The sequence below is a fragment of the Bos javanicus genome, chromosome 4 (assembly GCF_032452875.1).
Source record: "Bos javanicus breed banteng chromosome 4, ARS-OSU_banteng_1.0, whole genome shotgun sequence".
Taxonomy (NCBI): Eukaryota; Metazoa; Chordata; class Mammalia; order Artiodactyla; family Bovidae; genus Bos; species Bos javanicus.
Window position 1 is genome coordinate 99,540,403 of NC_083871.1, and position 17,618 is coordinate 99,558,020.

General features: G+C 43.0%; 3 protein-coding genes across 6 annotated transcripts in view; all 3 read right to left on the reverse strand.

The window, feature by feature from the left end:
- LOC133246457 (solute carrier family 23 member 2-like) overlaps positions 1-11,450 on the reverse strand; it is a 46,202-nt gene extending 34,752 nt beyond the window's left edge. Inside the window, exon 1 of one of the 2 annotated variants that reach the window (XM_061414805.1) lies at positions 11,320-11,445. In XM_061414805.1, coding sequence (XP_061270789.1) covers positions 11,320-11,361 — 42 coding nt within the window. In that variant the 5' untranslated portion in view covers positions 11,362-11,445. Of the gene's footprint in view, positions 1-11,319 lie in introns of both variants that reach the window. The other variant, XM_061414806.1, reaches the window with a different exon arrangement.
- The window catches only part of LOC133246454 (solute carrier family 23 member 1-like), a 170,504-nt gene that overhangs the window by 74,036 nt on the left and 78,850 nt on the right, over positions 1-17,618 (reverse strand). The window lies entirely within an intron of this gene.
- Positions 867-3,056, reverse strand: LOC133246453 (polypeptide N-acetylgalactosaminyltransferase 1-like). The gene has a single exon (XM_061414790.1). The coding sequence runs from the start codon at positions 2,460-2,462 to the stop codon at positions 1,329-1,331; it is 1,134 nt and encodes a 377-aa protein (XP_061270774.1). The 5' UTR covers positions 2,463-3,056; the 3' UTR covers positions 867-1,328.

Below are 17,618 nucleotides of genomic sequence, written 5' to 3' on the forward strand. Positions count from 1 at the left end.
ACTTTGTTTGTTCTTGTTTGTTTGGTTTTTTTCCCTCTCTTTCTTTTTCTTCTTCTTTTTTTTTAACATTGTATTTTTGAAATTCCAAACTCTACTCTAGATTTTTTTTTTAAACATTTTCAGTCGGATTTTATTAAAAAAAAAAAAAAAAGGCAGCAGATCAACATTACAATTCAAGAACCTAATCTAAATATGCACTTGACAAGGAAGCACATCCAAATATGGAGTGAAAAAAATTTTCCAAAAACCATCAAACGTATCATCTCCAAATACATCACTTCTGCAGGCCTTTTGTTGAGTGGAATCATAAACAAAAACAGAAGGTTTATTGCCGTGAAAACAAATCTGTAGTACAGTAGTATGAATCTTGGGTGTTAAGTAAGCATAATCAGTTGAATCAAGTTAGGAAGTTGAAACTCTAATAAGAAATTTGTGTGTGTGTGAGCAAAGTCTGTAAGCCAGTTGACCCAAGAGCAACTGAGATATCTAACTTGTTCACCGAGACCAGACACCACTTTAAATCTCCATTTTTTGAAGGCAATTAAAAATTACAATTCTGACAGCCCACAAACCAAAAAAAAAAAAAAAAAAACCTGTAGAAAGCAATTAAAACTACGTTCAAAGAGCCACTTTTTTCAGCTCAATTTCAGCACCCCAAGGAAAAAAAAAACATCCATGACTATCACAGATGAAAACAGAATAAATGTCATTGGAATCAGTTATTTTTCCCCACTGAGGTATAAAATCTATATAGAAATTTGATACTATACTATAACAAATTGTACTTTTCCTAGTTCTAATTTCCTTTAAACCCTGTTTAATATAGTTTGTTTTTTAAATTGTAAAAATGTTTTCATGATTCTGAATCTGGTTCCAGTTCATTTATTTTTATATCAGTATTTAATATACTGGCTACCAGTTCTAATCAGAAAAAAAATCTTAGACGTCTCTTCATTATGACAGCACAGTCAGCGGAACTCACTGCTGTGCACGCAAACCATAAAAGGCGCAGCTCTCTGGAAAGCACAGTTCGCAGACTGTTTCAGTCTGAGTATTCTTTATGATGATTCTTGATGACCGACTCTTTCAATCTTGTAAACATCAGTGTGAACAGTCTCGCTACTACGTAGTTGCATGTCCTGGGACAGGAAGGCTGGTTCACAGCTAGTGGAAGCGAGGGCAGTCTATAAAGTTTTAATGGCTGATAAACCTTACATCCTGCAGAAGGAAAGCACTTTTCCTTTTTTTGCTACTTAAGAATGTGGCAGAAATGTATGCTGAGGTAGCCCAGTCAGTCCTTACGTTTTCCTTTTTTTGTAAATTTTGTCTCAGAATATTTCTGGAAGGGTGACGTTCCGAAGAAGCCACTGCTGGGATCGGCTTCCGCTGCAGTCTCTGATGCTGGGCACCTGGCTGTCCTCGTCTGTGGCTTTGTCCAGGCACTGGTTACTGTTCACATGCTGCAGGGTCAATTTCACCGGGTCATACTCCCAAAGCTGGTTGCCTTTTAGGTGGTGGCATTTGAGCATTGTGACTGGGCCATTAAGTTTGGAGACATCCAAGCAAAGGTCATCTGTTCTAATTTCTTTGTTGGCAGTGTAAGAGAAAACCTGATTACCTCCCATACCATGACAGTTAAAAATTCCAACTTTTTCATTCTCTTTTCTAGCCATGTTATCTAGACACTGATTTGTTTCCACATTTCGTATCTCTCCCAAAGAGAAATAGTGACGTGGAATCTGAGAATCAGGATAAATATTCTCTAGGTACCAAGAGAATGGTCTGCATTGGAGTTTGTGCCTTAGACCAAGTCTTGATGATATATCTCCATAATCTACCTTTGTAACACCTGGAGAAATTATATAGAAGAAATTCTTGAATTCATCCATCCATACTTCTGCAAGTCGTCTGTTATTTTTATTGATAATCTGCCCCGTGCCTCCTGGAAACGTGTAGGGTGTAGCTTTCCGAAATACATGTCCAACATGTGAGCAAGTAACAATCTCCAAAGTTCCTCCACACTGCCAAATCCTAAAGGAAATTTCTAGGTTTTCTCCTCCCCAAATATCCATTCCAGCATCATATGTTCCAATTTCCTGAAAGTAATCTCTGTCTATTGAAAAAAGGCCTCCTGCCATTGTAGGTGTCCTCACAGGAAGAGTCCGATCACCTTTCCTTCTGTCCATTTCTCTTTGGGGAACAGGATACCAGCGAAAGTTGAGCTTCCAGTTGAACCCACCATAGGTCATGTCAGAACCTGCCATGTACTTGAAAGTGTCATCACTGATCACATCTATGATGGGACAGACCACTGTCTTCCTGTCGTGTTTGATCCTGGCTAAGAGAGGCTCCAGCCACCCCACTGTGCACTCACAGTGCGCGTCTAAAAAGGTGGTCACTTGGCCTTTAGACACAGCAGCACCTTTTAACCTAGCTCTGATCAATCCAGAACACTGCTCCATTCAAATGACGTGAACGGGTACTTTTAATTTTTTCACGTAACTCTCTAGAGGTCTTTTTAAAAAGTCTCTTTCACTGGCATCATCTACTAGAACAATTTCTTCTAGCATGTGCCTTGGTGAGCGATTAATGATGCTATGGACAGTTCGCAGAAGTGTGCTCCAAGCCTCATTGTGGAAAACAATCACCACACTGGTTGTAGGAAGGTTATTTGGATACACCTTTGTTTTACACCCTTCTAACCTAACATCTGGTAGAGATCTGTTGAGTGCAATCATCTCACTTGCCATTAAATTGAACTGATTGATTTTAAACATCTCTTTCATCTTTTCTTGATCCTGTTTAGGAATGACGACTGGTTTCCCCATTTCTCCAGGACCTTCATGAGGCTTTTGTACTGGCTCTAGAACATCCCCAGCAGGAAGTCCTCTTTTTTTTCATCACATTTGTTGCATTCACTGAAGTAAAGCAGCAGGAACATATCCAAGAGTACCCAAATCAAGGAGGTGGCTAGGACCACCTTGCAGTATGCAAATTTTCTCATGGCACTTTAAGTCAAATGCAAAATTTTAAAATATATATATATATATATATATATATATATATATATATACAAAGATCACAAAAATTATTCCAATCCAGTTTCATCAGAAATCACTTTCATAACCCCAAAGTGGCTTTTCAAATGAATTCACATCCCAAATCCACATGTCCCACATCTCCTGCTCGCTCCGCGCACGGCGGCGGCGGTATCGGGCGCTCCTCGAGGCCAGCCCCAGCGGTCACGGCGCGGTCCCACGGGCTGCATCGCGGGCGCTACTCTCGGGCCGCCGTCCGCAGCGCCGGCTTCTCGGCCACTCTCTACTCTAGATTTTTAACTTTTGCTTTTTGGTATTAGTTATCAATTTTGTACCTATATTTTCTTTATAATTTTTGCGAAATTGTTTGTTTTTGTTTGTTCATTTTTCTCTCTTTCTTTTCCTTCTTCTTTTCTTTAACATCATATTTTTGAAATTCCAAACTCTACTCTAGATTTTTAATTTTTTCTTTTATGTATTTGTTACCAATTTTGTACCTTTAAGAACCCAATCATCAGGACCCATTTTTCACTAGGGAGCGAGATTACTGGCTTAACTGCTGTCTCTCCCTTTGGACTCTCCTTTTTCTCCACCAGGTCGCCTGTGTATCCTCCCTAACCCCTCTCTCCTCTACCCAACTCTGTGAATTTCTGTGTGTTCCAGACGGTGGAGAACACTTAGGGAACTGATTACTGGCTGGATCTGTCTTCCTCCTTTTCATTCCGCCCATTTATCCTCCTGGCCACCTCTGCCACCTTCCTCCTTCTTCTCTTCTCTGTATAACTCTGTGAACAACTCTGAGCGGTCCAGTTGTGGAGTGCACATAAGGAAGAGATTACTGAATAGCCCACTCTCTCCTCTATTGATTCCACCTCATCTCATTCGGGTCACCTCTAACTCCCTCCTCACTCTTCTCTTCTCCATATAACGCTGTAAACCTCTCTGCGTGAAACAAGTTTCAGGGCAAGACATACCAAGCAAATTCTCCAGCAGCAAGGAACACAGCCCTGAGCTCCAAGATACAGGCAGCCCAAAGTCACCCCAAAACCATAGACATCCCATAACTCATTACTGGACATTTCATTGCACTCCAGAGAGAAGAAATACAGCTCCACCCACCAGAACACCGACACAAGCTTCCCTAACCAAGAAACCTTGACAAGCCACCTGTACAAACCCACACAGAGTGAGGAAACGCCACAATAAAGAGAACTCCACAAACTGCCAGAATACAGAAAGGACACCCCAAACTCAGCAATTTAAACAAGATGAAGAGACAGAGGAATACCCAGCAGATAAAGGAACAGGATAAATGCCCACCAAACCAAACCAAAGAGGAAGAGATAGGGAATCTACCTGATAAAGAATTCTGAATAATGATAGTGAAATTGCTCCAAAATCTTGAAATCAAAATGGAATCACAGATAAATAGCTTGGAGACAAAGATTGAGAAGATGCAAGAAAGGTTTAACAAGGACCTAGAAGAAATAAAAGAGAGTCAAAATATAATGAATAATGCAATAAATGAAATTAAAAACACTCTGGAGGCAGCAAATAGTAGAATAACAGAGGCAGAAGATAGGATTAGTGAATTAGAAGATAGAATGGTAGAAATAAATGAATCAGAGAGGATACAAGAAAAACGAATTAAAAGAAATGAGGACAATCTCAGAGACCTCCAGGACAATATTAAACGCTACAATATTCGAATCATAGGGGTCCCAGAAGAAGAAGACAAAAAGAAAGACCATGAGAAAATACTTGAGGAGATAATAGTTGAAAACTTCCCTAAAATGGGGAAGGGAATAATCACCCAAGTCCAAGAAACCCAGAGAGTCCCAAACAGGATAAACCCCCCAAGACACATATTAATCAAATTAACAAAGATCAAACACAAAGAACAAATATTAAAAGCAGCAAGGGAAAAACAACAAATAACACACAAGGGAATTCCCATTAGAATAACAGCTGATCTTTCAATAGAAACTCTTCAAGCCAGGAGGGAATGGCAAGACATACTTAAAGTGATGAAAGAAAATAACCTACAGCCCAGATTATTGTACCTGGCAAGGATCTCATTCAAATACGAAGGAGAAATCAAAAGCTTCTCAGAGAAGCAAAAGCTGAGAGAATTCAGCACCACCAAACCAGCTCTCCAACAAATACTAAAGGATATTCTCTAGACAGGAAACACAAAAACGGTGTATAAACTTGAACCCAAAACAATAAAGTAAATGGCAATGGGATCATACTTATCAGTAATTACCTTAAACGTAAATGGGTTGAATGCCCCGACCAAAAGACAAAGACTGGCTGAATGGATACAAAAACAAGACCCCTACATATGTTGTCTACAAGAGACCCACCTCAAAACAGGGGACACATACAGACTGAAAGTGAAGGGCTGGAAAAAGACTTTCCATGCAAACAGGGACCAAAAGAAAGCAGGAGTAGCAATACTTATATCAGATAAAATGGACTTTAAAACAAAGGCTGTGAAAAGAGACAAAGATGGTCACTACCTAATGATCAAAGGATCAATCCAAGAAGAAGATATAACAATTATAAATATATATGCACCCAACACAGGAGCACCGCAATATGTAAGACAAATGCTAACAAGTATGAAAGGAGAAATTAACAATAACACAATAATAGTGGGAGACTTTAATACCCCACTCACACCTATGGATAGATCAACTAAACAGAAAATTAACAAGGAAACACAAACGTTAAATGATACAATAGACCAGTTAGACCTAATTGATATCTATAGGACATTTCATCCCAAAACAATGAATTTCACTTTTTTCTCAAGCGCACATGGAACCTTCTCCAGGATAGATCACATCCTGGGCCATAAATCTAGCCTTGGTAAATTCAAAAAAATAGAAATCATTCCAAGCATCTTTTCTGACCACAATGCAGTAAGATTAGATCTCAATTACAGGAGAAAAACTATTAAAAATTCCAACATATGGAGGATGAACAACACGCTGCTGAATAACCAACAAATCACAGAAGAAGTCAAAAAAGAAATCAAAAATTGCATAGAAATGAATGAAAATGAAAACACAACAACCCAAAACCCGTGGGACACTTTAAAAGCAGTCCTAAGGGGAAAGTTCATAGCAATACAGGCATACCTCAAGAAACAAGAAAAAAGTCAAATAAATAACCTAACCCTACACCTAAAGCAACGAGAAAAGGAAGAAATGAAGAACCCCAGGGTTAGTAGAAGGAAAGAAATCTTAAAAATTAGGGCAGAAATAAATGCAAAAGAAACAAAAGAGACCATAGCAAAAATCAACAAAGCCAAAAGCTGGTTCTTTGAAAGGATAAATAAAATTGACAACCCATTAGCCAGACTCATCAAGAAACAAAGGGAGAAAAATCAAATCCATAAAATTAGAAATGAAAATGGAGAGATCACAACAGACAACACAGAAATACAAAGGATCATAAGAGACTACTATCAACAATTATATGCCAATAAAATGGACAACGTGGAAGAAATGGACAAATTCTTAGAAAAGTACAACTTTCCAAAACTGAATCAGGAAGAAATAGAAAATCTTAACAGACCCATCACAAGCACGGAAATTGAAACTGTAATCAAAACTCTTCAAGCAAACAAAAGCCCAGGTCCAGAAGGCTTCACAGCTGAATTCTACCAAAAATTTAGAGAAGAGCTAATACCTATCCTGTTCAAACTCTTCCAGAAAATTGCAGAGGAAGGTAAACTTCCAAACTCATTCTATGAGGCCACCATCACCCTAATACCAAAACCTGACAAAGATCCCACAAAAAAAAAGAAAACTACAGGCCAATATCACTGATGAACATAGATGCAAAAATCCTTAACAAAATTCTAGCGATCAGAATCCAACAACACATTAAATAGATCATACACCATGACCAAGTGGGCTTTATCCCAGGGATGCAAGGATTCTTCAATATCCGCAAATCAATCAATGTAATATACCACATTAACAAATTGAAAAATAAAAACCATATGATTATCTCAATAGACGCAGAGAAAGCCTTTGACAAAATTCAACATCCATTTATGATAAGAACTCTCCAGAAAGCAGGAATAGAAGGAACATACCTCAACATAATAAAAGCTACATATGACAAACCCACAGCAAACATTATCCTCAATGGTGAAAAATTGAAACCATTCCCTCTAAAGTCCGGAACAAGACAAGGGTGCCCACTTTCACCATTACTATTCAACATAGTTTTGTAAGTGTTGGCCACAGCAATCAGAGCAGAAAAAGAAATAAAAGGAATCCAAATTGGAAAAGAAGACGTAAAACTCTCACTATTTGCAGATGACATGATCCTCTACATAGAAAACCCTAAAGACTCCACCAGAAAATTACTAGAACTAATCAATGATTATAGTAAAGTTGCAGGATATAAAATCAACAGACAGAAATCCCTTGCATTCCTATACACTAATAATGAGAAAACAGAAAGAGAAATTAAGGAAACAATTCCATTCACCATTGCAACAGAAAGAATAAAATACTTAGGAATATATCTACCTAAAGAAACTAAAGACCTATATATAGAAAACTATAAGACACTGGTGAAAGAAATCAAAGAGGACATTAATAGATGGAGAAATATACCATGTTCATGGATTGGAAGAATCAATATAGTGAAAATGAGTATACTACCCAAAGCAATTTATAGATTCAATGCAATCCCTATCAAGCTAACAACGGTATTCTTCACAGAGCTAGAACAAATAATTTCACAATTTGTATGGAAATACAAAAAACCTCGAATAGCCAAAGCTATCTTGAGAAAGAAGAAGGGAACTGGAGGAAACAACCTACCTGACTTCAGGCTCTATTACAAAGCCACAGTTATCAAGATGGTATGGTACTGGCACAAAGACAGAAATATTGATCAATGGAACAAAATAGAAAGCCCAGAGATAAATCCACGCACATATGGGCACCTTATCTTTGAGAAAGGAAGCAAGAATATACAATGGATTAAAGACAATCTCTTTAACAAGTGGTGCTGGGAAAACTGGTCAACCACTTGTAAAAGAATGAAACTAGAACACTTTCTAACACCATACACAAAAATAAACTCAAAATGGATTAAAGATCTCAACGTAAGACCAGAAACTATAAAACTCCTAGAGGAGAACATAGGCAAAACACTCTCTGACATACATGACAGCAGGATCCTCTATGACCCACCTCCCAGAATATTGGAAATAAAAGCAAAAATAAACAAATGGGACCTAATTAAACTTAAAAGCTTCTGCACAACAAAGGAAACTAGTAGCAAGGTGAAAAGGCAGCCTTCAGAATGGGAGAAAATAATAGCAAATGAAGCAACGGACAAACAACTAATCTCCAAAATATACAAACAACTCCTACAGCTCAACTCCAGAAAAATAAATGACCCGATCAAACAATGGGCCAAAGAACTAAATAGACATTTCTCCAAAGAAGACATACAGATGGCTAACAAACACATGAAAAGATGCTCAACATCACTCATTATCAGAGAAATGCAAATCAAAACCACTATGAGGTACCATTTCACGCCAGTCAGAATGGCTGCGATCCAAAAGTCTACTAGCAATAAATGCTGGATTGGGTGTGGAGAAAAGGGAACTCTCTTACACTGTTGGTGGGAATGCAAACTAGTACAGCCACTATGGAGAACAGTGTGGAGATTCCTTAAAAAACTGGAAATAGAACTGCCTTATGATCCAGCAAGCCCACTGCTGGGCATACACACTGAGGAAACCAGAAGGGAAAGAGACACGTGTACCCCAATGTTCATCCCAGCACTGTTTATAATAGCCAGGACATGGAAGCAACCTAGATGCCCATCAGCAGATGAATGGATAAAGAAAGCTGTGGTACATATACACAATGGAGTATTACTCAGCCATTGAAAAGAATACATTTGAATCAGTTCTAATGAGGTGGATGAAACTGGTGCCTATTATACAGAGTGAAGTAAGCCAGAAAGAAAAACACCAATACAGTATACTAAGGCATATATATGGAATTTAGAAAGATGGTAACAATAACCCTGTGTACGAGACAGCAAAAGAGACACTGATGTATAGATCAGTCTTATGGACTCTGTGGGAGAGGGAGAGGGTGGGGAGATTTGGGAGAATGGCATTGAAACATGTATAATATCATGTATGAAACGAGTCACCAGTCCAGGTTCGATGCACGATACTGGATGCTTGGGGCTGGTGCATACCCCAGAGGGAGGGTATGGGGAGGGAGGAGGGAGGAGGGAGGAGGGTTCAGGATGGGGAACACAGGTATACCTGTGGCAGATTCATTTCGATATTTGCCAAAACTAATACAATATTGTAAAGTTTAAAAATAAAATAAAATTAAAAAAACAAAAAACAAATAAAACAACAACAACAACAACAATTTTAAAAGGTCCAAAATGGAGTAACTAATGCTAAGCCCATATCAGCCAACCAAGACTTAATAAAGTGAAAGAAAGTGAAGTCGCTCAGTCGTGTCCTACTCTTTTTGACCCCATGGACTGTAGACTACCAGACTCCTCTGTCCATGGGATTTCCCAGGAAAGAATACTGGAGTGGGTTGCCATTTCCTTCTCCAGGAGATCTTCCCAACCCAGGGATTGAACCCAGGTCTCCTGCATTGTAGGCAGACGCTTTACAGTCTGAGCCACCAGGGAAGTTCTAACCTAATGCCTGACCTAATTAATTGCATGCAGTTATGGTTTCTCACAGGGATGTAACTTTTCACTAGTCCGTCTCGAATTATCTGGTCAGAACTAGTGAGATGATCTGCCTGGTAGACCCCTGCTTTTCAGGAAAGTGACCTGGCCTGAAACAATCCACTCTTTGATAGAATAACTTTGCCATGCCTCCTTCTGCCTATAAAACTCCTCCATTTTGTACAGCTCCTCAAAGCTCCCTTCTACCTTCTATGATGGTATGCTGTCCATTTCATGAATCATTAAATAAAGCCAATTATGTGGACTTCCCTGGCAGTCGACCGGTTAAGACTCCACACTTAACCATGTGGAATCACTGCAGGGGGCCTGGGTCCAAACCCTGGTGGGCAAACTAAGATCCTGCATGCTGCAAGGTGTGGCCAAAAGAAATAATAACAATTTTAAAAATAAAGCCAACTAGCTTTAAATTTACCCAGTTGAATTTTTACTTTTAGCAATAGGAATTCTGAGAGGAGAGGAAATTTCTCTCAGGTGCCTGTCAAATTTTTCCAGAAGAGTCAGCCACAGTCCCTTTACCAGAAGACTGACTAGCAGTGGGCAAGGTCTGGCAGCTGGGCTCCCTGGGACAGTTCTGAGGGCCCAGCCCAGGCTCATGCATGGCACCTGTCGCACAGATACCATGGCTGGGCCTGGTGGGGAGAGGCTCTGTCTGGCTATGGTGGGCAAAGGGTCCCCACTCAGTCAGCTCCCCCCACCCCCGGCCCTGCTTTTTAGGTGGCCAAACTAGGCTGGAAAGAATGGTGGGAGCAGGGCTCAAGGATGAGCTGGAGAGGCCTCCAGATGGGTTATTGTCCCTTTACTTCTCTGGGCCTCAGCTTCCTTATATGTAAAATGGGAACAGAGGTGTATGCCTCAGTGGCTTGAAGGAGGAAAATAAAGTACATAATACTAGGATATATCAGCCATTCGGTAAACAGTAGTTCCATGTCTCTCACCCTCTCTCATCCTCTCTCTCTCTCTCTGCTTTCCTCTTTCTCTTTGCTTTGCTTCAGAAAGGCTTTCTGATCAAAGAAATCATAATGCTGAGAAACCTTGAAAACAAACACTTAGATTCAACAGAGTAAAACAGAGGGCCTTTCAGCTCTCCCTTCTTCCTTTGTAATTCATTCACGGAGTTCAGCACTGAGGATGGGATGTTTGCCTTGCGACAGTGGCAGCAGAAGAACAGCTGTGAAAATTCAACATCTCACTTGGAACACAAGCCACCTTCCTCATGAATCTGCATTAGAACTCCACACTGGGACCTTTCTCCAGGGTCTTTCCTCTTTTCGGCTACCCCAACAATCTGCCTGCAATGCAGGAGACCTGGGTTTGATCCCTGGGTCAGGAAGATCTCCTGGAGAAGGGAATGGCAACCTGCTCCAGTATTCTTGCCTGGAGAATCCCATGGACAGAAGAGCCTGGCGGGCTACAGCCCATGACACTGCAAAGAGTCGGACACGACTGAGAGACTAACACTTAACACACACCCCACCTCTATCATCCCCTCTCTTCTACCAGCACTCACCAAGGGGTTAGGGTGCTCACAGGTGGTGATGGCAGAGTTCATGGCCGCTTGGGGTCTTCTCTTTTTGCCTTCCTCTCAGAACAGAAAAGAAACGAAGCCGCTGCTAGAGAGGAAGATTAACTTCTCACAGCCTGCCAAAATAATAAGAGAGAGGGAAAGATGAGGATCCAAGAGGGTGGGGCCTCCAAGCCCCACCTACTGGTCTCTAACAGACATCCCCTCCAGCCCTCTTAGGTCACTTCAGGGGACCGAGGTACATCCAGTGATAGTAAGCGTTGCAACATTTGAAAAGTGTGGGTAGTTGCAGAGAAGTTAATGATCCCCCATGGCACCAAGGAAACAAATCAGGGGGCAGCCTGTTGAGATGTGGCAGGACAGCACTTTCTGGAAACCAGGTTCCCAGGGGCAAGAGAAGAGGGGGTGAGGCTCTGGGCCAGACAGAGGGGCTTTTCTGTTTTCTAAAGCTGATTTCTAGTGACTGGTTGAACTGGAATGTAAACATTGCAAAAGTGACACAAGCAGCCTGGCCCTTGAGATACACTGACACAGCCGTTAGGGAGGGACTGCTGGCCCTAAATGCTGACCTGGGAGAGGCTACTAAGGCTCATGGGTGGAGCAAAGACCTCAGGTGAGAGGCTGAGAAAAAGTGCTTCTACAGCTTGGGTGCCTGGCTCCCTAATATGTAGAAACTTCTAGTAAGCTACCTATTGGAGAGACAAATCCAGGAAGGCAGTCTCAGTCTTATCCCACACAGAGTACTAAAATGCTCCTCTAAAATTCTCAATAAACCCCATTCCATGAAGTCCAATGGGGTTCCCAGGTGGTGCTAGTGGTAAAGAACCCGCCTGCCAATGCAGGAGATGTAAGAGATGTGGGTTCAATCCCTGGGTTGGGAAGATCCCCTGGAGGAGGGCATGACAACCGACTCCAATATTCTTGCCCAGAGAATCCCGTGGACAGAGAAGCCTGCTGGCTACAGTCCACAGGGTTGCGAAGAGTCAGACACAACTGAAGCAACTTAGCGTGTATGCACATGAAGGCCGATGTAAACAAATACCTGTTATTCATAATGATGGAATGTTCTGGAACAGATAGTACTGGGACCCACGTTGCAGGAAACACATAGTGGGACCTACATAGACACTGATGGGAGTCCGTCCAAGAGGAAGCCCTGCAAAGCAAAACAATGAGAAGTTTGACATGGGAGGGGACAGAGCTGATTAAGCTATAATAGAAAAACCAAGGTCAGAAGAGAGTCAACGGTCATTAAGTAGTTGACCTTTCAGTTCAGTTCAGTCGCTCAGTCAAGCCCAACTCTTTGCAACCCCATGAATCACAGCATGCCAGTCCTCCCTGTCCATCACCAACTCCCAGAGTTCACTCAGACTCACATCCATCGAGTCACTGATGCCATCCAGCCATCTCATCCTTTGTCATCTCCTTTTCCTCCTGCCCCCAATCCCTCCCAGCATCACAGTCTTTTCCAATGAGTCAGCTCTGTGCATGAGGTGGCCAAAGTATTGGAGTTTCAGCTTTAGCATCATTCCTTCCAAAGAAATCCCAGGGCTGATCTCCTTCAGAATGGACTGGTTGGATCTCCCTGCCATCCAAGGGACTCACAAGAGTCTTCTCCAACACCACAGTTCAAAAGCATCAATTCTTCGGTGCTCAGCTTTCTTCACAATCCAATTCTCACATCCATACATGACCACAGGAAAAACCACAGCCTTGACTAGACGTACCTTTGTCGGCAAAGTAATGTCTCCGCTTTTGAATAAGCTATCTAGGTTGGACATAACTTTCCTTACAAGGAGTAAGTGTCTTTTAATTTAATGGCTGCAGTCACCATCTGCAGTGATTTTGGAGCCCAGAAAAATAAAGTCTGACACTGTTTCCACTGTTCCCCCATCTATTTCCCATGAAGTGATGGGACCAGATGCCATGATCTTAGTTTTCTGAATGTTGAGCTTTAAGCCAACTTTTTCACTCTCCACTTTCACTTTCATCAAGAGGCTTTTTAGTTCCTCTTCACTTTCTGCCATAAGGGTGGTGTCATCTGCATATCTGAGGTTATTGATATTTCTCCCAGATATCTATATTCAAGCTTGTGTTTCTTCCAGTCCAGCGTTTCTCAGCTTAGCACCCCCCAAATAAAGTCTCTCACTGTGTACATTGTTTCCCCAGCTATTTGCCATGAAGTGATGGGACCAGATGCCATGATCTTCATTTTTGAATATTGAGTTTTAAGCCAGCTTTTTCACTCTCCTCTTTCTCCTTCATCAAGAGGCTCTTTAATTCCTCTTTCCTTTCTGCCATCAGGGTGGTGTCATCTGCATATCTGAAGTTATTGATATTTCTCCCAGAAATCTTGATTCCAGCTTGTACTTCATCCAGCCCGGGATTTCACACGTACTCTGCATGTAAGTTAAATAAGCAGGGTGACAGTATGCAGCCTTGACGTACTCCTCTCCCAATTTGGAACCAGTCCATTGTTCCATGCCCAGTTCCGACTGTTGCTTCTTGACCTGCATACAGGTTTCTCAGGAGGCAGGTAAGGTGGTCTGGTATTCCCATCTCTAAGAATTTTCCAGTTTGTTGTGATCTACACAGTCAAAGACTTTATCTTTGAAGTAGTCAATGAAGCAGATGATTTTCCAGAATTCTTTAGCTTTTTCTATGATCCAGTGGACAGCCCAGGATGGCCCATTCTCTGGGAGGCTTCCTAGACATCAGGACTCAGGCATGGAAAACTACTGTCGCCTCATCCAGTCCTTCCAATTCACAGACGAGGCCCAGTGTGTGGGAGGACCTATCCAGGATGCCTAGTTCCTGCTCTAAGGATTGCATCCTTTATCACAGATTTTTTTTTTTTTTCAAATCTCGGCCATTTGGTCTCTAGTTATTGTTGACCCTCCAGACTACTTAAGTGGAGTTTAGTTGAAAGGCAGGTGCTTGGCTAATACTCTAGACCCACTGAATCCGAGTCTTTGAGGGGATGGCTCAGAATCTGTGTTTTTAACAAGCACCCCAAGTGACTGGTGTGACTGCAAGGGACTCCCAAGGTGGAGTGAGGTTGGGGCAGGGACGTGGGAGGGAGCGGGTTGACTGTGGCATATCCACCCTGGGAGTGGGCTCTCTGCAACCTAACCCCCGAGCCCCTGAACCTCTGTTCCCCTAGAATGAAACTGCTAGATTGTGGATGGGGGGCTCAGTCTGTCCCTCGGGTGGTGTAGATGAGCCCTTTCCTGTGTAAACAGAGGCTCACCTCTGGCTGTTACCTCTCCCTCCTAAGCTCCCACCCTCTTTAGAAAGAGAAGACCATGGTCCCCAGTGCTTCCCCATCTCTCAGCCACTCTCTGAGGTTGGCAGTTTTTTCTGGGTGGTCAAGAACTTAATATTCATCCCCTGTAAAGGTCACCAAGCAGAGACCCTGGGTTTAGGACTCAGCTTTAACATGCACCCCTTTGGGGACAAAAGGTAGGGAGCCTTTCTATCCCTCGGCAGCCTAGAGCAAACATCAGAGTGTGGCGATTTCTGACACGTGAAGTTTTGTGGTTTCTTTCAGATCCTTTTTGAAGATGCCTTCGATGTGGCAAGTTTCCTGGACAAAAGTGAAGCTCCAGGCACATCTAGCCCCAGGTGAGGAGGGGTATGAGACTGTGTGTGGGTGTCCCTGTTGGGGTGTTTAGGACCCTCTCCCTTGCAGCCTCTCAGAGGGGAGCATAATTCAGTGGAAGTTCTTGGAAATCCACTTTTTCCTGTGATTCAGAAAAGGCTGGTCCTAGGATTGTGCCATTGCCCTGGGGAGGATCTTCTCTGGGGCTTCTTCAGCAGAGACAGTTCTTCTGTTGTGACCCAGGGCTGAGATACATCAGTGAGTTGTCAACTCTAGTGATTTGCACTGTCTCCTGGGGTGAGGTGGCCGTGGGTGGGTTACAGCAGTCAGTCTGTTTGAGAGGTGGACAGAGAGAGTCTGGGCCAACATGGAAACAGGCCCCATGCCTGAGCCTTGGGGTGAGTGACAGAGTCTCTGAACTGCACAAGGGGAGAAGCTGTTTTTACAGTGCTGATGGGAAGGATGTAGAAGGAGGGATGACCCCCTGAAGTCGGAAGAGCATCTGGGGAGATTTTAAAACAAGAAGTAGCTTGGTTTTTTTAAACACACACACACACATAAAAAACAGCTGTGTTTTCTCAGAAAGAGAGAGTTTAGGACTAAAATGTCGTTGCTACTTTGAAAAGCTGTGGTCTTACAGCCTAAAGGCACAGCACCCTCAGATACCTGGTTAAAAAGAGGTGACCAGTGATTAAGACCTGACACTCTCTAAGCAGAGGGCTAGTTTTGATCCCTGGTCAGGGAACTAGATCCTGCGTGCTGCTAGTAAGACCCACACAGCCAAATAAATAACATTTTTTTTTTTTTTCTTTAAGAAGCAAGAACATGTAGCTTTCTGCCTTGGGAATGAGGTGACATTCATGTTCTCATGATCCCAAAGAACATCTTCATTTTTTCTGAGGCCTGTGGCTCCAGCCCAGAGCCCTGGGGGCCTGCAGGCAGATGAGAGGTCAGCAACTCAGCTGCCACCCCCCCTCCCCCAGCCCAGCCCAGCCAGACTTGCCCAAAATCTCAAAGCGATTTTCCGTGGTGACTCTTCCCGGCTGTGTAAAGTTTGATTTTGCGGAAACCGGCTGGAGACAGACATTGCTGTCTCTTTGTTGGGCTTGGGCTATGTAAACAATTTCTTTGAAAAGTGGCCAAAGTGTACTTGGCAAATAATTTTGTTAACTACTCACCCTGCTGGTGGAACAGAAAACAACCAATCAGGAAAAAAAAAAAATTTTTTTTTTTTGTCTTTCCCTAGAAAAGGCAGAGGGTTGCTGCCAGGGTTCCCAAGCTGACTGTGAGGCCTCATTCCAGCAGGAAGTGAGGTCAAAGCACCACAAGCTGTCCGGCCTGATTCATAGTCCTGTTGGTAGGCTTCTCCCCTTGTTCCAGGAAACAGCAGGAAAAGAATCTTCAGGGAAGCCTCTGTGCCAGGGCTGGCGTTTCACTTTAGACCTCCTGAGCCAGAGGCATGTCAAGGGACTGACCTCGATCATGCCCTGTGCTTCCTGAGCCTGGGAGGTCACGGGTGGGAGCAGAGCCTGACTTTGGGTGGAGAGGAAATCTTGCTCCTTGTTCCCCAGGACACAGCTCAGAACACTGAACTAGGACCCATGGGCCAGCCTCCCTGTAGTCTTGCTTCCCCAGCAGCTTCTAGACATGATGCTGGAACTGGGGCTGTGCAAACCTTCCACAGAAGGCCCTGGGCCACCTTCTGGAGGGTCCAGCTGCGTGCTTCAAAGTGGTTCTCATTGTAATCCAGATATTTTTAGACGGTGCAAGCAGAGGTGGAGATTGAGGGCAGGATGAGAAGCGGGCAACAAGAGGATGAGATGGTTGGATGGCATCACCGAATGAATGGACATGCATTTGAGCAAACTCCGTGAGATGGTGAATGACAGCGAAGCCTGGGATGCTGCAGTCCATGGGGTCCCAAAGAGTCAGATACGACTTAGTGACTGAACAGCAACAACAAAGCAGAGGTAAAAAGTTAGGATTCTAACTGCTGTTTCTTCCTCCTTTCTGCTGATAGTTCCAGGCTGGCTGTCTAAAACTCAAAAAATCCGGAGGACAAGTTTCAGCTGTACATGCAGATCGTCGATTTTTTCAAAGACTTTTGCTGTGTTGACACTCAAGTCAAACAGGTAGGATGGAGCAGGGTGCAGTCAGGCCTTGGCTCACCTCCCCTCAGATGGTGGGCTCTGGAGGGGAGCACTGGCTGCAGCTCCCCCAGTTCACACCACGGGGGAACGTTCTTCCATGGATAGTTGACTTTAGTCTAGTTCATCTTGTGGAAGGCAGATGTCCAGGGAAGAGGCAGGGGGATGCTCTTCAGGGCACATCCGAGCCTGGGAGCCTCGAGGCAGGGACCAGACCTCAGAGGCCTGGCCCTTGGCAGGCATTCCTACCTGGGTGATTCCTCGATGCCTTTTGAGAGGCTGAACTAATTCATCACTTTCGGAGACACTGGGGTAATATTTGCTGTCAGCTTTTGAAGGATATTAATTTCTGCTTCCAAAAAGCTGACTGTGCAGCCCACCGTGACATGCATGTGGGGGTCTTGGGTAGAAAGTTCATTCCTGGAAGTTTCCATGGAAGGAGGGGGTTATTCATGAGCTGTCAAGGAGACAGCCCCTTTCAGATTCAGAGCCATGGATTTTCCCCACTGATTTAGCAAAAATATAGCTGTTTATTT

What these genes read in the sequence shown, in the direction of transcription:
- LOC133246453 (XM_061414790.1), bottom strand. Translation starts at nt 2,462, where the DNA reads ATGGAGCAGTGTTCTGGATTGATCAGAGCTAGGTTAAAAGGTGCTGCT.